Genomic DNA, 22,315 nt, shown 5'->3' with positions numbered 1-22,315 from the left:
TCACACAGGACTCCAACCTTGGTTTCCGTAGGAGTGTTTCTGGTGGGTACAGGCTGCATCCAGACATTTAATAAGATAATAATTTCTGTCTGATATGGATTTTCACCAAAAGTTCAATTGTCTCATTGAATAAAATTTCATCTACTTATTCCTCCTCATTGAAAAACCCAGAATCTATGCAAATGATAATGTTGTTTGTCAAGATGTCTTCTACTCCACTGAAAAATCTGTTATCAGTGTTTGTGCGCTGGCCTCACCTGTTCACACTGAGTTTGTGTAAATTACATACTGGCCTGGGCTTCCAGACTGGTTGTCATGTCACAGCAATCTCGTGCTTGTAGGTATTTGTCTTAAATTGAGGTTTAGAGAAATGTTCCCCTTTCAGCAGATTAATGTGAAAACAGTCTTCTGGTGTCAAACTCTGCACAGTAAAGCTCACACATTAATTTGAAGGAGCAACAAGCAAAACATGTTTGTGAGTGGAGGGGGAATGTAAATTGGACTCTTTACAGGCAAAATATACTCAAATATAATAGAGTATACATAATATATTGATTCAGCCTTTCTGGAATTAATGAAGAACATTAGGGGAAATGTATATTCAGAACATTTTACAGACTGCTGGGTTTTTTTGTATTTGTAAAATTCTGGCTATGCCAGTGCATCTAATGGCTCTGTATAGAAAGTTATTTCCACTACCTGTCGTGTGGGAACAGGTTACTTGTATTCTTCCAAAATATGTCTTATACAACAGAGATTATCTGCCCTTTTTACAGTGCTTGTCTTTATCTATTGTGTATCTGTTTTCCTATGCAGGGACAGGGACATATATTTGTTTAGTATCTGTATACTTTTGGTCACTGTTCAGAGACTGACTCCAGTTTTCCCCTGTACCTGTGATCAATTCCAGTTTTGGACTATGTTGCTGAGTTAGTGTAAGGGGATTAGCAGTTCTTAATCAAATGAGGTTAATTGTACATTGTGATATGGGATTAAAGACATATTTAGGGGATCGGGTGGGGTTGGGGGAGTGTCTTAACTGGGCTTGACTGCTTCGACTGCTTGCTGACTGTGGCAGCTCATAAAGTTGTGTCTGTGCCAGCACGTTTGATCACCAAGAAAATCCTCTTGTGTCAAACTTCCTCCGACTCCCAACTTCAAAAAATACCCCAAATCAAAGAGCATCACGGAGCAAGAAAAAGACTCATCCGCACAACCCTCCAAAATAGCATAAAGAGAAATATGTATCAAAATATCATCAGTCATTTTTTTTCTCCAAGAAACACGTCCAAAAGAACAAGCGGGGGGGGAGGTGGGGGGTGACAGTGCAGATAAAATCACCTCCACAGTGTATGTGCTGCAGGTAGGAGATAAATTAACAGCAGGCTGTGAGTTCTGTGTCCTTCTTGTAGCAGCCGGCTAAACCCAAATCTTCCAAAGCGGGGCATAAGTGTCCTTGGATGTCCCCATTTTTTTGTTCTTTCTTGATTTGATGTTATCATCATTGACTTGGAATAAGGCTGGCTTAATATTTGTGTAGGTCCTTACTCAATAGCAATTTCATCCTTGAGCTGGGGATCGAGGCGCAATAATAATGCACCTCATTCTGTAAGCTGGTCTCAATAGGTGCTTTGTTGTTCAGTGACAATGCTGTTAGCCGGCCAATGTATTTTCAAGGGCACAGTGGTGATGATGATGTCCGGGGCTCTCTCTCTTGTTTGAGAGCCAGATAAGGAACCTCTGGAAAACACACACAACTGCTTGTAGATGACTTTATAATGAAGGGTATCTGGGTTCCATTAGCCAGGCATTATGATCATCCAAGGTTACATAAGGCTAATGATTTGCTTTGGAAAGACAGCTTTTTAATTGCAAGGGTCAGCACATACACTTACACCAACATATTGGTATGCATCTCATATCCAAAGTCCCACCTAACAGATGTGTGACTCGTGTGTGTGTGTGTGTGTGTGTGTGTGTGTGTGTGTGTGTGACGTGTGTGTGTGTGTGTGTGTGTGTGTGTGTGTGTGTGACGTGTGTGTGTGTTTTCCACTCTACTGTATGTGTACACATCCCCCAAAAAGACTTCAAAACAAGAAAAAAGGAAAAACATGCAACAAAAATACCTTCGTCTCGAGGCTTGTTCATTGAAGATTCATCATGTTTTTTTGTGAGCGGACCTAGGGTTAAGAAAAAAAGGGGGGAAAAAGAGAAAAGAGAAAATTCAAAAAAGATTACTGGCAAAAACGGAAAAAAAAAGAATATCAAAAAAAGAAAAGAAGAAAGAGCAAAAAGGACAAATCAGCAAGAGTTCATGGTTGCTTATTGTTTTGTTTGGTTTTTTTTTTCTCGTTTTTTTTCCTTTAAAAAGAGTACAAAAGCAAAAACAAAAGGCATCACAGACATAGATTTATCACAAGAAAAGACACAAGATCAAAGAAAACTGTTTCTGGATGTGATTTCCTTCTCTCCCCCTGCAGAAGAAAACGGCTGCCATTGTTCATGGTCCCTATTTCTTCCTCTCTCTCTCTCTCCATTAAACCCTGTCTCTTCCCTGAGCCTAACTTGTTTTGGGGAGCTTGGTGGGTTGTCGGTGGGTTTGGTGAATGGGGGGGAAAAAGGGAACGTGGATTAATAAGGCCTCTGTGGTTTGAAGAACAGGACCCAGCCCTTTCCTCCCACCATGTTACCAGCAAAAAGACTGATTTTAAAAAAGAACAGGCAAAGAAGAGAGGACACCTACAGGAAGAATGGCAGGTTTGGGTCCTGATGCTCAAACCCCAAAATTTTAATGCGACACAGAGAACATTTTAAAGGGCTGTTGCACACCATCAGTCAGTTAGACCTTTTTAGATAGAAACACAGAACACAAAGACACCTTTAATCAGACAGTGACTGGTAATCAAATGCACAATGATCCTGTAATGGTAAAAGGCATGTTAAACATGTTTCAGATAAAATAGGGCACAGGTGCTTTAGTGTTTTGTGTATGTGTGTGTGCATGTGTGTTTTGTCATTATTTAGTGTTTAAACCAGAGACAGATATTCCCCAGGCGGGAAAATAATTACATAGCACAACAGCAGTGTGTCAATTTGAAATGACAAGTAAGCGTGACGCTAATTGCGCAGAGGAGTGCAGGTAAAAGGTGAACGTAATTTGATCCCCATCTGCCCACTGGCTGTTTTTGGTAAATTAAAAGAGAAGGTGGCAGAGAGAGAAAGAGAGAGAGAGAGAGATGCACAGAGAGGTAGAAACAAAAAAAAAGAACCAATTTTCACCCCTCCATCATCATCTCTGAAGAATTATTCTTTTAATTCGTTGACTCACTGCTCGTGTCATTTTTTTGACGGTGACCAAGTGGTTTCTGTGCCATCAACACTCAAGGCTTCTTCTCTTGGAGTCATGATGAGGAAGTTTAAGAAAAATAATACAAAGTCAGCTTGGTCTTGTTTTATCAACTTTAATTTTTATGCTTCATTCATGTGCAGATATCAACCATACCATATATGTATACCGTTCACCCCGTCTGTCAGAAGGTGAATGTTAGTAGAAAATACTCTTCACCTCAGCATTCAGAAAGTAAGTACAAAAATACTCTTCACCTTTCATCGCTTTTGCTTTCATCTGATAAATCCACTTTGGGAACTTGAGCTTTGGCAAAGGAACTGGATTTTATTCAGTTGAATCTGTGAAAAAAATAACTTATATAACACAGCACTAACTGACTTAGTGGAAGAGTCTGCTATTTGAGAGTGTTGGGTGAATGGGTGCACAAAAGTTTCAGGCATGTGTGGAAAAATGCTGTCAGGTAAGAATGCTTTAAAAAAAAAAAAACCTGGACATGTTAGTATATGACATTTATCAATTAAAAAAATACAAAGTGAGTGAACACAAGAAAAACTAAATCAGTCATGGGCGTGACCATCCTTTGCCTTTAAAACAGCATCAGTTCTTCTTGGTCCACTTGTATAAAGTCAGGGTTTTTGTAGGCATAACATCAAGTGTATGATTAAACAGTTAAACCAAACAGGTGCTAATGATCACCAATTTAATATGTAGGTTGAAACACAATCATAACTGAAGAAGAAACAGCTGTGTAGGGGGAATGAAACTGGGTGAGGAACAGCCAAACTCAGCTGGACATAAGTAGTCATCATGGAAGACTTGTGGCCAAAAAGCCATACCTCCGACACGGAAACAAGGCCAAGCGACTCAACTATGCACGAAAACACAGGAACTGGGGTGCAGAAAAATGGCAGCAGGTGCTCTGGACTGATGAGTCATAATGTTAAACATCTGGCTGTAGCACGAGGCAGTTTGTTCGCCAAAGGGCTGGTGAGCGGTACAAGAATGAGTGTCTGCAGGAAACGGTGAAGCGTGGTGGAGGTTCCTTGCAAGTGTGGGGCTGCATTTCTGCAAACGGAGTCGGGGATTTGGTCAGAATTAATGGTCTCCTCAATACTGAGAAGTGCAGGCAGATACTTATTCATCATGCAATTCCACCAGGTAGGCATCTGATTGGCCCCAAATTTACTCTGCAGCATGACAACGACCCCAAACTCATTACCAAAGTCATTAAGAACTAGAAGAAGTGATCGTATGGCCCCCACAAAGCGCTGATCTCAACATCATCCAGTCTGTCTGGGAGAGAGAGAAGCAGCTGAGGCGGCCTAATCCACAGAAGAACTGTGGGGAGGTCAACCTACAGCCTTCTGCCGACTTCCTTCAAAAACTATGTGCAAGTGTGCCTAGAAGAATTGATGCTTGGTTTGAAGGCTGGTCACACAAAAAAATTATTAGATTTTCTTTTGCTCACTCACTTTGCATTCTGTTAACTCATAAATATAATCTATTAACATGTCTATATTTGAAAGCACTCTTACATTACAGCATTTCTTTCCAAACTTGCCAGAAACTTTTTCACAATACTGTAGCTGAATGTTTGTCAATTATCCAGTGAGAACTACACATGTGGAGGGCCAGCTTCTTTCCAATTAAAAGTACAGAACAAAATCTTACATCAACCCACAGAATACACAATACACAATAAGACCTATGTGAACAACACAACCCAGGTTTAAAGGTCTGCAGAAAAGTGGACCTTCACTTCAGACTTGGTGTTATCAAGTGGGAATCATGAAGAGCAGACTCCTACAGTAAGTCTGGTAGTGCTTTTGTTTTATTTTTCTCTATTTTATCCTTTGTTCCTTGAGCACCTAGTCAACCGGTGCCACCTTGTCCCCTTAAAATTAGACACATAAACTTGATTACTAAGTAGTAATATACACTGACAATGTTTTCCAGTCCATGATGTGTTATGTTGTAAGACATCCGTGCGGTTGGCTCGCATATAAAGCACAGAAGTCAGTCTACAGCCAGGGACATAGTTTTGTCAACCTGCTGTGTCATGAGTTGTCAGTGTCTTGGAACCATGAACGTTCCAGATTTAGACGATACATTGAGCACATGTGGATATACTGCAATTTGATCTACTGGTGGCACTGGGTAAAACGTCAGGGGATCATTTACATCATTAGGCTTTATCCTGTGGGTACCATGTATTTGTGGGTACATTGCTATCCGTAGAGCCCCCTGAAGACCTTCTGTATCTGAATATTAAAAAGTCAAACACCTTGACGTAAGTTTGTAGTGTTGTCGAGTTCTTTTTTTAACGTTGGATGTTTGTGCCTTTACATCTGGAAATAAATGCTGCATTTGGAAAAATTACTGGAATGACTTGACTGCTGGCTCAATGTAATGACTTACGATGGCTAATGGAATGCAAACTTTTGCTGTGACAATATTAATTACCTAAAAGGAAAGATGAAATTTCTAATATTTTCTGTGATACTTACAACCTGAAGGCAGAGATTTGTAGCTATGGCCTGAGGTGTACGGCAGTTTTCAGCAGCATTTACCACCTGAAAACGTCATTTCATTCTTGACCTTGGAAACAGTATTTTCCCTGAGCAAACTCGCTGAGGGAGACTGTGAGATGTGAGTTGAAAGCCAAGAAGAAGCTAGTAAGTGGATGTTGAGATGAGATTTTTTTTTCTCAAACACGTAAATGGAAGTTTGAAATATATATCTACTGTCTCTTCTTCATGAAAACAATGCAACACGACTGATTTCTAGTTATTGGCCGTTCTGGTGCTGGATACTTATTCTAGATATTAGCGACACACACAAAAAAACAACTGATGCATGTCAAATGATTTAGGAGGGATAAAAAGTTTGAAGCAACTTGCCCGTGACAAGACTTTTTTTTTTTTTTTAGGGAGCAAAAATCAAGCAACCATTACTGGCCCAGCAACATGCTGCGAAAAAGTGTAAAATCTGAGCTTGATTGACATCTTTTTTGGAAATGAGCAGGCGAGGAAACTAGCAGTGAGTGAATCAAGCCGAGACAAAGAAAATAGCTGGTTTTCTTGACATTTTAAGACTCTTTTCCCAATCAAAGGAGCTGAGGCGACAGGAGCATGTGCAATTTGAGGGAGAACCAAACCCCAACTCCCATCAACCCCCTCCTGACCCTACACACACATACACGTCTATCTGTTGATCTGTTGGCAGCAAATGCAATTATAATACACCCAGAATAGACAGTAGAAGGACATTTGCCTGACGACAGAAAAAAAAAAAAAGAAAGAAATCCAACAAAACATATTTTGCAGAAAAAAAAACCTTTAGCAGTTGTATGATGTACGTGCTTTATATGGTGTTGTAGCCAATCACCCGTGCTACATTTGCCATGCACAAAGTAGCTGCTACAGAATATTTTAGACCTAAAGTTGTTTACTCCCTCTCTCCTCTATGCAGTCTCTATCTTTTTTCCTCCTCTCTGTGAAACGGTTTTCTTCTTTCTCTCTGTGCGTATTGCCGTGTCTGTATTGCTGGCCGACTGCAGCTCACTTTGAAGCAGGTTATGTAAGGCCTCGCTTCGGCTCCACACACACATGCACAGGCACCGACATCACACTCACATACCCTCATTCAGCACATATATGCAAAACAGGTATACAACACAGATTGATATGCAGGTTTTTACAAAAAAAGTCAAATGAAGACACAAAAAAGAGAATCAATAGTTGGTGTATTTTGTGTTAATGCACGTATTGAACTGTATTTGCGCAGTTCTGTCTGATATCAAGAGAAAAACAGACTGAGCATGATACTGTTTTCTTTACCGTGCTGTGTACTCCCACATACTGTCTATGTTCAGAAAAGAGAGCTCTCCAGTTCATCTAAAGGGTGGAGAAGTGAAGTGTTTATTATTCACTGCGTATGTCTTTTATGAATGACAAAATGAAATAAAAACCGTCATGACGCGTCCTAATGTGGTGTTGGGCTTTGCCAATGATTCTCCAAGTTTGTAGAATTTCACTGGAGGGATGAAATGTTATTTTTCCAAAACATATTCCCTCATTTTGTACCATTCGTCTGCTTTTTAACAGCTGAGCCAGGAAACATATTAAGTCCAGTGTGGTTCCACTGAAGGACATGCACAGTTGAGGTTTGCGACTGTTTCAAATGTTGTGGTGGCAGCGAAGAGCAGGTGTTTGACCAGATCAGATGTACAACATGTCTGCCAAAATACTGCGTGAAAAGGCACCAGATTTGATATGCAGTACTTCCAATATGTACACTTTTTAAACATTATTTTGGGTCAAAGTCATCAAACTTTTCCAGCTGTATTTATCAGATTTAATATATTCTATACATGCAGTTTCACATCCCGGTGACCAGTGAAAGTGCAGTTATGACTCTCTCACTATTCATTCAGATAGGGGCCTGATCTTGTTAGTCCGAAATAACTGCCCATAGGCGTTACCAAGATGGCTGCAGAGTGGCGGGACTTGCCTATATAAGGATTTTGGCTCTACTCGGTATATATCCTAGGCTCAGATATCAGAATCGTTTTTTTTGCGAAGTTGTTCTTACAAATACAAGGAATTTCTTTGTTGGTGACTAGGCGCGCAACAACAATGAACATAAACCTAGACATGAATATAAAGATTTCTAAAAATATGAAATTGACAGAATATATAGAAGTATAAAGAAATTAATAATAAAAGAATCAGATCTGATTTATATATATATATATGTGTGTATCTATCCTTTTTACATTTATATCAGTTCTTATACATATCCTTTGGTACCATTATGTGATATGAAGTAGACACTAACACAAAAATAGGCTTATTTCTCTGTGTTTATGGATATGAGCGGGTGTGTGTTTGTGCGTTACAAATGTTTGTGCAGGCACAAGAGTAAGTAGGTGTTGAGTAGCTCATTTAGGCAATGTGTGCCAGTCCAGCATGATCTACGAGGAAATGGAACTGTGTCTGACAGCTTGTGAGTGAGCGTCGACCATGAATGATGGACGCTGTGCAAAGGACTGCGTGTGTGCGTATGGGAGAGAAAAGAGATGGCGACATTGCCATTGTCCTAGAGCTAAATGATTGCAGTAAAATGCAGGGAATAACTCGGTAATATGTGTGCACGAGTGTGTGTGTGTGCGTGTGAGAGCAGGTTGTAGATGAGTAAGTGGGATGAGTGAGATGTGACTGTCCCTCTGAGAGTCATTCACCCACACACGCATTCTCTATTTCACACATTGTTAAGTAGACGCTCTGGTGTGTGTGTGTGTGTGTGTGTGTGTGTGTGTGTGTGTGTGTGTGATATACAGTAGTTAGTTAGATGTACAGACAATCAGGCAGGCAAGAAGACATACTATACTCCCAGTCTGCATTATCGCACACCACTACAGGAGGTGGAACGTATCAATATACATGCCCACCAGGACCTCAAACACGGACCTGTCCGTCTAACTTGCACTTCACCTAACCCAGTTAGGTGTAGAAGCAGGTGTGGTGTTGAGTGAAGCCACAATGGTGGAATGAGCATCGTCTGACACTACACCTACCACTTGTTTGTAGTTACATATAGAGGCACGTGTGGCGCTGTGTAGTCTGGTGTGACGTATCAGCGCAGGGTTGTCACCACACCTGATGCAAACCTAACACTAGTGTTGTAGTCAAGACCGCCCAAACCGAGACCAAGTCAAGACCAAGAACAGAGTTTATCAAGAGCGAGACAAGACCAAGACTTTTAGGGCCTGAGACCAAGTCGAGACCAAGACAGAGGGAGGGCAAGACCGAGTCAAGACCAAGACCAGTTCCCCACATTACACAACACAATAAAATATGGAACGAGATCCTAGGTACTTCTCAAATTGAAAGATCCACATTCCCATTAAAACACCCACATACAAACAGTAAGAAATCAACTTAACCATCTTAATTCAACACTCCTTTTCCATGCTTACCATCACGGGTAGGGGAGACAGTCATTAACGGGAACAACATATTTTTAATTAGGGTTATTGGTTGCATCTGAAGCAATACGTTTTATATCCAGTCAAAGTTAGGATGTTAACAAATAAATCAGATGATACAAAAGCAATTTATAAATATTCCCAAATAAAATCTCGAGTACTCAATGTCTGAGGCCAAGACAAGACCGAGTACAAATGCGGTCGAGTCCAAGACGAGACCAAGAACATCAAAAAACGGTCTTAAGACCGGCCTCGAGTACTACAACACTACCTAACACTAAATCCTTAACGCAGTCTTCTAGGATGGCAGTATTTACCCAGAGAGAGAGAAAGATATACAGTTCATTCTGCAGCCTGTGTGTCATTAATGCAAGAAAATGTTTTTACTGTGGAATATGTAAACAGAGTGAACGGCCGTTCTGGTGCTGGTGTGCATGAATATTGATTTGCACCCCCCCACACACACATACACCACTGCTCGGTAAACTCCGCATGTGTGTGAGCTGTGTGTGGGCAGGTCACAGATGAGTAAGCTTTGACTACACTACAAACAACTGTGAAGTTCATTTTCAGATGAATGGCAGTTAAAATAGGATCCCGTGTGAGCCAGCGGAGCTCCTGTCCTTTCGGGTGATGTTCAACATTCACCCTTCAGAAATATTCTAAATGGATTTATATAGTCGTCATTAGTCACCCTGTCACAATTAGTTTTCTGCTGCTCTTGTATCATTAAGTCTCAATTCAGCTCTCCCAATTAAATGACGTGATTTGCATGACTGTTTATCAGACAATATTGCCAAGGCGGAATACAAAATGTGAAGGACTAAACCTAGCAAACAGGAGGCACGAGTACATTTATCTTTAATGTTGGACACTGCAAAATGAATCAATTTAAAGTTAGAAAACACCTCATGTGCCCTTGTCCATGTAGTGCAACTGAATATTTCTGTTTATTTTAAATGAAATGATACAGTGTTCTGGCTTACTGTGTATGGCTTTGTATGAGGACTACAGGGGCTCTCTCCTTCTAGCCTGTCTGTCTCACAGGCTAGAAGAGACCTTGCCTGTAGCAGAATTAGGTGAATAATGGGCTTTTTGGGGAATTCAAAGTTATAGGTCAAAGACTGACTGACAGACTGTCATGATGCTGCCACTGATTGTCTGAGCAGCTGCTGGAAAATTACAACAACTGCAAGTTTAGCAGCCTAGCATGTCTTCCAGAGGGAAACAAGTGCACAATGGTTGTTTGAAGGTGTAGGTATTATCACTTTCTGTGGGCTCATGTCTTAAATAGCCTTCATGAAAACTTAAGACTTTGGCTCTAATCTGTCAAACAGTTTGGCACAACTTTTCTGCACATGTGGGGGTTTAAAACTGAAAAATATAGAACAGAGCTGAAACAGAGGTCAATCTGCATAAATTAAAAAACGTTGTTTACATTTACAAAAGGTTCTTGATAAGTTTGGGATCACATTGCCCATCTCCTGATTGCAAAAGCGCAAACTCAGTTCTGCCTCATTTCCATCCTTGTTTTGGGCAATAAGAAGTAGATCTTGTTGAGCTGACTTTGTTGTGCTGTAGTCTCATTCTACATTCTTCTCTGGGGAGTGTCTGCATATAAAAAAGGGTAAATTCAATATGTGCGGAAGGTTCTGCAAATGTATTAGATGTATTTATATCTGTATACCACAAGATTTCTTTTTAAGGCATTGACTGCTGGAATAAATAATGGATAATGCTTGTTACTGTTGCCAGCTGAACTAACTTTAATTTCGAAGTTGGTTTTGAGAAACAAATAAAAAACAAAAAGGGAACATCAACATTTCTGTAGCTAGACAAAGATGTTGAGATTCATAGGAGTCATATAATTATAGAGAGTTTGCACATAAACAGCAGTTTTTTTTAACATGTCATGTTTTGGTCCTGCAGTAGTTAAAATGAGTAATGACGCCCAAAGTCCACAGAGCGCAGTCACATTGCATTCCAGCTCCATAACAGTGGCTGGAGAGGATCTTCCACCAGTCCACCGGATGTGAGAGTGAAGTCTTGGCTCATTACGCATGTAAAACCAAGAAAATCTGGGGGGTTATAAATCCAACTCTAAGTGGACTGTGACAGTGACGGAAGTGGTGTTATGGAGCAATGGGGCAATAGGAACGCAATGTAGCCTTGTCCAAGGGACTGCTAAGGAGAGCACAGTGTTAATGTCCTTCTAAATATCTGCCTTGGTTGTTTGGACTTTGGATTTTCATTCTTGCCTGCTCACTATTTGGATTTGTTTGCCTTATGTTGGCATATTCATCTGTTCTGGACATTTGCTTGCCTCTACACCCCAATAAGCTTGTTCTTCTTTTTGTTCTTTAATAAAGATTTTAACAGAACCTGCTCTGCCTGTGTCTTGGATTTGGTTCCAAATACCTTGTTTTCTCTGTGTCTGCACTTGGCAAATGCAACACCTTTGTGCTGTTAATATGCTTTGATATATACCAATATGCTATTTTGTCCGTCCCCTCTGTGTCTCATTCAGATGCACAAGGTACCGTTTAGTGTTTGTATGAGACACTTCTGCCTTTTTAACATGTGGTTAACGGTCGCAGTTTGATTAGGTTTAGGAAACCAACATTTCTTGGTTAAGTTTGGTAAAAGATCAATCTTTGGGTTAAAATAAGTTACATTACATAAATCATGTGATGTAAGTGAAGTTAATTAATGCAACTTAAAATTTAAATACGATTTGGTCTCACGTGGTACATGACACACTGTCTCCTGGTGCAAGTCTTGTGGTTGACCTATCCATCCGCCCCTATCACCATCATACGCAGACTTTCTCACACTTCAGACTATCACCTGACGCGGATGGGTTCAGTTGAAAGCCTGATATGTCTCATACAGACGCACACACAAGTACCCTTGTGCATCTGTATGAGCAGATGTGTGTACTCACAACAACACATGACTGTGAGCTGTAATTGTAATGTGCTGACTTATCTAGATGCTTATAACACATAGGGCCCTATTTAAACCATCTATAGCATGTAACCATCAATCAATAAAAAAAAAGTGTGATGCAGCAGAGAAAGAGAGAAAGAGAAGCTCTTGTGGATATATATATAAAAACTTTCTTTGATGATAAAGCCAAAGTTTATTCTGTGTTCTGTGGTTTATCAGTGAAGTGTATGAACTACACTGTGCGCAGTAATGTCACAACAAATATTGTTTAAGCAGCAAAACTAAATCTGTAGTTAAAACTTGAAACTTGACAGGACAGAGGAAACAGAATTCATCTTTTAGCTTCTGAAATGTATTTTTAGACAGCTCTGACCCGACCCAGCCCACCCTATCTGCGGACATAGCGATCCGTACATCATTAGAACCCGCCTTTGCAGGCGCACCTAGCTGGGCGATTAATGTGCCCTTTATATAGCAGGGAAATATAGCACCATTAACTTTAGACCAGGTTTTTGTTGGTCAATGAGGCGATCGTTTTATGCTGCCTCAATATGGCAATGTGCCAATAATATCCACACCCCAATGACCACACCTCATTTTAAGACCAACACTCCCATGATCGTGAAAACTGCGTCAGCCAAAATCTAGCAATGGCTGGGTGTAAGATAGGGCCCATAGTATTTGACATCAGGCCGACGCTGACTGGCACTGCCTCATATCGAATATAAATAACCGTCTTTCATTAAATCACCGTCTAAAGCTGAGACACATTCAGATCTTCACAGCCTGTAGGGCCTGACTAAATCTTACTTTCTTGCCCACAGAAACTCCCCGACAATGTCCAGCCTACCACATATGTGGTCACTGTTGCTAGGTCACAGGTGCATAAGGCAAAGAAATGCTAATATACAGTAGGTGTGATTTTGTTCCCTTTTATTTCTTTTCCCTTTGCCCACTTCCTTTTAAGTATGCCGTTTTTTTCTCTTTCTCTCTCTCAACTCTCTGTCCTGTTTCATTCCCATGCTGCTTCATTCTCAGGCCTCAGACTGAGAGATATCAGTCCAACGTGGCCGAAGAAGGAGAATTAAGTGGACAGAAAGAAAAGGAAATGAGAAAGAAGGATGGGGAGGAAAGTGGGGCAGTGGAGATATGAATTAAGAGAGTAATGGCGTTACAGTGGAGGAGGATTTTGGAGGAGAGGGAAATTAAGAGATGTATGGAGGAAAAACCCTAAAGATAAAGTGACGAGAAGGCAGAGAGAAAGACAAAGAGGTAAGCAGAGATGTAGACAGTGGCAAGGAGGCAGATGTAGTGACATTTACTGAGTAGTGATGATCGAGTAGGCATGAAGGTTAAAGCCATTTTCTCCCCATGTAGCCAGAAACACACACACACAAACACACACTTGTAAGCTTATCTGCTCGTGCACTCATGCATACACTATGTCAACAAATGTGTGCTTTAGAGTTTAAATTCCAGTCTGAATCTGAAATTGCTATACACTCACTATTATTTAGAATTATTCCCAGATTTTATTACAGGACTTTTACCTTATTAAATTATCGTAAAATTGCCAGCAACCTCTGGCACTGTTAACTATATATTTTTCTCCCCTCCACGAACAATACTGAACATAATTGGAGATTGTGAGCTAAGGACCAAATAAAGAAATAATCCAATGGTTACACTCCATTATATGTCACACTGAATCCCCAGTGTAAACAGTGCAAACAACTTTTGATGAATGAAAAACACCACATGTTCAACATATTGATTTATATATAGTCTGGAATTGGTTTAGTGGTAATGTGTGTCTCAGGTCTCCAAGGGCGATGACCCTTGACAGGATCAGGTCTGTTGCATCTGCCACAGAACATGGTGCTAGCTAACAAGTGCTATGAGACGTTTTCGAGCGTCCTATGTAAGAGGTACGGTTGAACGAATGAACTGTTTTTATATCAAATTTTATATCAAAAATAAAAAAATACTATTTAAATTAAGACTTTCATAAACATGAGTGAAAAAAATAAGGTACTGGTTGTGTCCTTTTGCTAGTCAAAAAAAAGGTGATCGCTTCATGTCAGTTCGAGACTGCAGCTAGCTTGGTATGCTAGTTGTCAAGTGTAAGTAGCAGACAAATGGTGTATAAAGAGCTGTATGAAGTTTAACCCTTTAGTACATAATATCATCATTTCTATGCGTATCACTATAAAGCGATGAGGTGCTGCATGAGTATATACTCCTCAATACAGCTGAAATAAAAAAAATGAAGCAAGTAAATCCTGACTTAAACACCGTTTTTTCTGCACGTGCAGCCTGTTTATAAGAGCAGTATTCAGTAGTTACAAAACGTTATGTTAACGCCACTCTCTCCCCGACGAGTCCAAGCATCAGTGGCAGCTGCTGCTGGAGTTTCTTTCACGTCGCTGTGCTGCTTCAGCAGATGCTTCAATAAAACAGATGTAGAAATGTTTGCGGCTGAAAGCTTTTTGTTGGTTGCACAGAGTTTACACTAGACGACAGCGTTCTTTGCATCTTAGACTGTGACACAATAATGGCAGCAGCTACTTTAAGCTGTGGAAAGAACGCCCCTCTCCCTTGTTCTACATTCCTCCTTTAGTTTTGGTTATCATGAAAGTCTGGTGTCGTGGATTTCCGTCAAGGATAGTGCGTTCAGTAACGAGTAACTCAGCGTTACTTGCCTTAGTAACTAGTAATTATATTACTGTTTTAGAAAAGTTACACTACTTAGTTACTGGGAAAAGTAACATTATTACAGTAACGTGTTACTAGTGTTGGCCCAACACTGCTGTCAACACTATCATCACGTGTTGTCAGACAGATACATTAATCCCAACATCATAAAACCACAGTGAACAGTAATTCAACTGTAATGTAACCGCACATTTGAATGTCACGGGTATAACTGAAAATGAACTGATGTCATGTATAAAACTAATATAATATACTAATAAATATGAGGTAAACTGGTCACATTTTCAAAAGAAACCTAGGCAGGCTTTTTCTTACTGACTGGTTTGTACCGTTAGACCACAATAACAGGCACCTAGGACTGCACCTAACAATTATTTTTCATATTGATTAATCTAACGCTAATTTTTTTTACGATCAATCTAAAGATAACGTTTTTATTACTCAATTAATATGACAATTAAATATAAACAATAAATCACATAAGATAAATAAAAACAAATCCAACAGAAATTGTTATGATAGAAAATATATATTAAAATTGTAATATAACTGTCAATCTAGACAGATGATACCTCTGCATTTGTTGTGGAGGAAGCTGAAAATCTTGCATGAGATTCTGAAAAAGATTTTTAAAGCTGTGACTTTATTATGACATATATTTTCAGTTAATATGCACAGTGGATACAAACAGTAGCATTTACCTCCACATTGGCAGCTTTTTCTCTTACTGTACAGTAAAAAAGCCAGTAAAAAATTCAGGATAGTGGTGAATATCAAACCGCCACTTAGGAAATAGACAAGCGAGACTTTATCACCTGCAGAGACAGACACCAGAAGGCATTACAAAGACACAAGTTTTGCGAATCGACGTATTTTCGTAATCGATGACGTCAACTACGTCGATGAATCACACCCAGCCCTACAAACAACTACGTCATTTTATCTGATTCTATTCAAGTAGAAACAATCACTTTGTACGTTGTATCCTGTTTAATACTGTGTAGACCACAAATAGATGCCTGTTTAATTCAAAGAACATAATCACAATTTAAAATGCAATAGCTTTGAGCTACTTCCTTCCTGCCCTAGTGTCAGGAGGTGTGTTTATGTATTTGTGTGTGTGCCTGTGTGTGATGAGCCACTCAATTCCCAGTCTCAATAGAGTGATTCCTTTTGCTCCAGAGGTGACAGATTACTGGAGACTCTCTTTCCATCTCCCATGATACCCCGAGTCTGTCAGAACAGCATCCGCTGTTTGTCTCTCCATGTAAAAGATAAGGTGTAAGTTCAGAAAAGCTGCTTTTTAACCACTTTGACATATGCAGTTTTGTCAGCAGAGCTGTGTGTTCTCTTTATTGGGCTAACCTTTGAAGAACTAAGACTCTTTATGTTGTCTGACATATGGGAAGGTGGAGAAGGTAAAGGGAAACAAGAAAAATACGGTGGGAGGTTGTTTTGTGTTGAGCTATCAAAATGCAGACAGGCTCAGCTGCTCCGTTGCCATTTCATGTAGTATTTCACCTCTGAGGTAATCTCTGCGGTATATTTCCTTTCCTTGCCTTTGTCCATGAAAAACACAAAGGAACCAATCTGTGTTTGTGTGTTTGAACAGTCATTCAACCCCTGGGCTATTTCTGCCCTAAACAAAGGCAGGTTGGTGATCTGTGCAGTAACCTTCCAGTATGATCCAACTTCACTGTCGCTGTTTATCTGTCCATGTAGGCTTTGAACTCTTCCTGCTGCCTTAACACCAAAGCAGTTTCCATCGCATGTATTCGGCCTTCCAATCTTCTCCTGCCCTTCTTTTCTTTCAGTTAGATATTGAAATACACAATCAAGCTAATCGTATCAACTACAAAGCTAATAACAGTGACTTTGTTTGAATATGTCTCAATATGAAAAGCAGGAACCATTTATTAAAGGGTAACTTTGGTATTTTTCACCCTGGACCCTATTTTCCCATGTTTTTGTGTCTACTAACTGGGACATTTTTTGAAGCTGGTCCAGTATTGAGCGAGCGTGCTGCTGTCTGCAGCAGTGAGACAGGGCTGCAACATAATCCTTGCGGGCAACTGCACCCACCAAAGTGATTGCTTTTGCCACTGACAGTTCAGATTATTGTTATTACAAGTGTCTGACAACATTATGAAAAGTATCCCTACAGAGACAGACATTTTTTTTAAAAAGAGTAATATCCTTTTTGTTTAAACAGAAATACTCGCTATATCGCTCTCGTCAAAGCCACCAAACTCCCTTGACAAAAATAGTAATTTTACCTCTCTGGTCCACAGCTACCTCGATCAGTTAATTTGTGTTACTGTATGACTTTGGAGTTTTTAACCCTTTAAAACACAAACACACAAAAACAACAAAGTCACCCAATAACACAAACACACTAAAAGACAGAGGCAGCGGTAAACCAGCAGCTCCCACGTTCTGCGAGGTAAAATCGCTGTTTTTATCAATGGAGTCTGGTGGCTTTGACAAGAGAGCTATAGCAACTCTTTCTGGTTAAATAAAAAAGAGCTAATTCTCCGTCTCTGTATGGTTCCTTTCCACAATGTTGTCAGACACATCTGGGCCTGACAGTCGCAAAAACAAGCACTTCAGTGGACATTGCAGCCTGTCGACTGCAGCGCACTCGCACAACACTGGACCAATTTCAAACAATGTTGTCTCAACTATTACTACTACTATTCGATAAACTCCTCTAGAAATTGTTCAACGCTCAAAATGGACATGGTCAGTAGAAACAGCAAGAGCTGAATGTGTTTTGAGGACTGGACTGGGAGTATGGACACAAAGCAGTGGTGCTTGTTTGGGGCTAACCCATCATACTTCTTCCCTGCCCCCATCTAAATCCATCTCCTTCTCTCAGGCCAGCCTTGTAAGAGCTTATTCCACTGCAGGCTGCAGCACTGGGACATAACTAACCAGTGAGCGAATGAAGCAGAGCTCCTAATGCTGACAGAGTGGAACACTGAGGGAGTGCCAAGATGGAGGACGGGAGTAATTTAGGTCAAAGGGCCAGGAGGGACACCAAGATGCAGACACATGTCCATTTTTTCCATTTACGGTTTTTGTGTCTTAGTTTGGCTCTTTATCTGTCCGTGTGCTTATATGTGCCAGCTGTGCATATTCTATTAAAGGAGAAGTCTGCTGTTAAACATGCCTGCTAACATTGAGAGATATTATCAAGAGAGATTTTCCATTTATACTAATTTGTCCCACTAAGGTCTCTAAAATGAGATCGAAATCCTGTTAAACTTGAATGCAAAAGTAAAGGAGACTCCTGGGAAATAAGGCAGAGCTGACAACAGTGATATAACAGAATACATGTTATTTTAATGCTTTTGGACAGTTCAATTGCCATCTCTCTCTGAAGCCACCTTATCTCCCCCAAGCTACATCATACCAAAACGCCAACAGTGTAATCTGTTTTGTCACTTAGAGACTAAACCTGGAGCTGCTGCATTTACGGTACAATCAAGTGGGGACCGGCTCTCTGGACTTTTGATAAGATAATAAAATGTTTAATAGATCTAGTACCTTATGAAGAGTGCTCATATCCTTGTAGAATCACTTTTTGTGCCCTCAAAATACTGACACTTCTTTAAGCTTGACAAAGTAAACTGAACCGCCTGTTACATTGCTGAGGTTTAAATAACTGATCAAGTTTTATCAGTTACAGAACAGGGTGGGGGGTGACTGAGAAATAGGGCAGAAAGTCCAAAACCTTTCACTGTATAGTTCAGTACATACACTGTTAATGAATGAAAATCTGCATAATTTTGTGTCGCAGAAATCTGTTTTTTCTGCTTTCAATTACAGTTAAAGATCTAGCATCACATGATGGACCCGGAAGTTGTGATTCCATGGTTTGGCCAATATTTCAAATTGTCTTGGCACACTTCCAAGGAGTTTTGTCCTCCTTGTAGAGTGGGCTCAAAATATTCCACAGTGTCTCGCAATGTACAATTGATGGTGACCAAATAAGGGCTAACGAGTGAGCCTCCTGCAAAGTTCAGGTAAGCCACTGCCAGATGAAAGGAATAGCCTGGATTATTCTCATTCATTGATTTCCCCATAAAATGAGTAACTAACAAGTGAACAATTTCAGATACACCCAATGAATGGGAGCAACATGAGAATACTTCAAATTTCATTGGGTTGTGTGTGCATGTGTCAGGACTGACACAGGACTGGCTTCCCTGACGCTGTCCGTGGTACTGAAATGTGAACCGACGTGCAAATGAACCCTAGACTGCCAGACTCACTGCACAATGCATGAAGGTAGTATGTTTGTGGTTTGCGACCATTGATGGTACACAGTTTTTTACCTTGCACTTGCAGAATAATTTGAAGACAAATTAGAAAAAATAAATAAAAACAGTTAAAAGCAGTAAATCTTTGCCACAGTCTTGAGGATGATCTAAAACTGTGTGCTACAACTCAGAAAATAATAATAGCCAAATACAAAATAATGATTTGTGCTTCGTGTACCTGAAAAATTAGATTAGTTTGTTATTCGGTTGATATATTATTGATAAAATGATCAAGCAGTGGGTAAATAACAAGATAGAAAAATAAAGACCAATCAATCCATCCATCCATCCATCATCAACTGCTTTTCCTGCGTACAGGGGGTACGCGGGGGGCTGGAGCCAATCCCAGCTTACATTGGGCGAAAGGCGGGGTACACCCTGGACAGGTCGCCAGTCCATCGCAGGAAGACCAATCAAATAAACAATAATAAAAAAAAACAGATGACATTTCCAGGACAATTTATACACAGCACACTGTTTGCATAGCCTTTGCTATGAATTTGGTCTTAAACGATGCTTAGACAGAAGACAAACTGTGAACCTATATCTGCCTTTGTTTATGCCTCTGTATGACAGCACTGTTTATGTTGCAAGACACAATTGTTTATTGTTTTACCATAACACTGAGGCATGCTTTCGTTGCAGCCTGCATATGTCACTCCACACGTGTGTGCATCTGTTTACATCAGCATGTATAATGTATATGCATCTGTGTGCTAAATCAAGTGTGTGCACACGTGTGTGCTGCACAGATGATGAAATCACAACTCCATGGATTAAACTTGCAGTTATTAATACCAGACGTCAGCTTGAACCCAGCAGCCACTCTTAACTAGTGATGAATTGCATACCAACGACGCATTGACTTTTCTACTACATGAACATATCGGCAGAGCTGTTCCACCAGAGGAGGAGGCCTTACCTCTGGATAACCTCCTCCTGTCTATTCCTTCATCCCTCCTTTCTTTTAATCTCTCCTTTTTTTGCTCTTTCACTCTCTCTACCCTGACCATTCAGTGCTGGGGGAGGCACTGTGAGCAGCAGGACCTGGCAGAGGGAGCTGTGCCTGCGTGTGTGTGTGTGTGTGTGTGTGTGCAGGAGGGGGTAATTTGCATTCACAGCCACCGGCCACCTCAGCTTCAGAAGCCCTGAAGAGATGGCCCTTTGAGCTGTATTGAAAGAGATGGGTGTGTATGTGTGTGTGAACAAAAAAAAGAGAGAGAGAGAGAGGCGGATGGGAGGTAAAGATAAAAAAAAGGCAACATACCTCATAATGCAGAATGAGCTGTGCATGTGTCCCTGTGCCAACAAGTGTGTATTTGTGTCTGTTTTGTGTGTGACGAAGTGTATATGTACCAACAAGTGTTTGCCTGTGTGTGTCTGCATACATGTGCATCCTCAGTAGCCTTGGGGCCAACCATTATTAATCCCCAGACAGCTGAATTTTGCTTTTTTTCTGAGCGCCTCACAGGTTGCTGGGCTCTTTGATCTTCCTATATCTTCTTTTCTCAAGGTTACTTTAATAACAAGTACACTTTCAGTCTGAGAACCCGATCTGTTTCCAATTTCCATGGGCAGAGGGAAAAGAGGTAGATAGGATTCAGTTAAAGGTCTAGTCTGTGATTTAATTCCTTATAAACTAGAAGTATTACATGATTTCCTTCTTCCTGTAAGTGAAATTCTTCTATTAAAATGGAATTTAAGTGAATGGGTTTATTCAGTAGGAAGGAGAGAAATGATTCATATTTAAAAAATAAAATAAGAATGTCTAGTATCAATTTCACTCAGTTCAATACTACAATTCAATACATTCTCATTCATTCAGGCTTATCTCCTTTTCACAGCACAACAACATGGTAGCAGGATAGCTGACCAGGCTGGCCCAAAGTGGCCGACTCAGCAGTTCAGAATGTGAACTGTATCAATAAACTGGAGGATTAATTATAAAAGGCAAATACACTGAGAAATGAGGGCAATTTATGACCGTCCATTCCTGCTATACAGTATGCGACAAATCTGAATCTTGTTTATCCTGATTGCTAAAGTAAAGTGTAAAAAAACCACCATCACAGCACTGCAAATATACCAACAAATCCAATACACCAGAAGAAATAGATCTAAAAGCAACTGCATGGTTGTTTGTTTTTTTACATGAACAACCACACTGCCCTTTAACATACAAGTAAATAACCAGCAATCAAACAGGAGAATAAAGGTATCAATATAGTATTATCACCTTGTTAGCAAATAGTTGCTTATTTACATATTCACATGATTCGGAGGAACATTAGCATTCAATTTTTTGTGTGTTTCTGGAATCCTGGTGAACGAAAGTCTAACAGTCACTCTCCTTTTAGCTCTGGTTTAGTTTAGAAGGAAATATCTGTCTCTTTAGCTGATATATACTCCACAGTGTTCACCAGCTAGCAGCTAACTTTGTCTGTTTGCTGTTTTGTGGTGGGAAGATGCCGTACAGTGGGTAGAGTTTTTTTGTCAGTTTTTTTTTGCTTGCAACAGCTGTCCTCTGAGTCTAGTTATAAAATGAAAAATGAAAACAGTAATGTTGCGGGCCAGAAAACCAAAACAATGAGCTACAAGATGCTACAAAGCAAAAAAGTGGGTGTCCTCCTCCACCTGCACGTAGTTTTTCCTCATATTTACGAATATAAAAATGTTGATAATAGCAGCTTTAAAATAAAATACAGCAAATTACAGGTTCAAAAGTTGAGTATTTTTAACAGGTGGAAGACAGAGGTCAGTATTTTGTGTGAGAAACCTCAGCCAGAAGGCACCCATGTTCCTCAGCATGACCCTAAACCACCTGTGGGTGGGAGCCTATATTTGATAGAATGTTTATTGATGGGACAGGATACATCAGACTTCATCAAATCCCATTAGATGTACTTCATCCATCCCCTGAGTTAAATCAGATGGTATCCCAGATTGTGCTGGATCGCTGCAACAGAAGCAGAGCCAAAAGAACATGGA

At 40.2% G+C, this 22,315-nt stretch overlaps 1 protein-coding gene across 2 annotated transcripts in view; it reads right to left on the bottom strand.

Moving 5' to 3' along the window:
• Window positions 1–22,315, bottom strand: part of nlgn2a (neuroligin 2a) — a 194,548-nt gene that overhangs the window by 92,365 nt on the left and 79,868 nt on the right. Inside the window, exon 3 of one of the 2 annotated variants that reach the window (XM_038732099.1) lies at window positions 2,127–2,180. The exons of the other annotated variant lie outside the window; for it this stretch is intronic. Within the exon in view, the coding sequence (XP_038588027.1) occupies window positions 2,127–2,180 (54 nt within the window). The remainder of the gene's footprint in view (window positions 1–2,126; window positions 2,181–22,315) is intronic. 2 annotated transcript variants of the gene reach the window in all.

Source organism: Micropterus salmoides, unplaced genomic scaffold (assembly GCF_014851395.1).
Source record: "Micropterus salmoides isolate LMB-PRFRI ecotype aquatic unplaced genomic scaffold, ASM1485139v1 Ms_hic_scaffold_2, whole genome shotgun sequence".
NCBI lineage: Eukaryota > Metazoa > Chordata > Actinopteri > Centrarchiformes > Centrarchidae > Micropterus > Micropterus salmoides.
The sequence above is the reverse complement of the archived record's forward strand: the minus strand, read 5'-3'. Positions and strand labels throughout refer to the sequence as shown.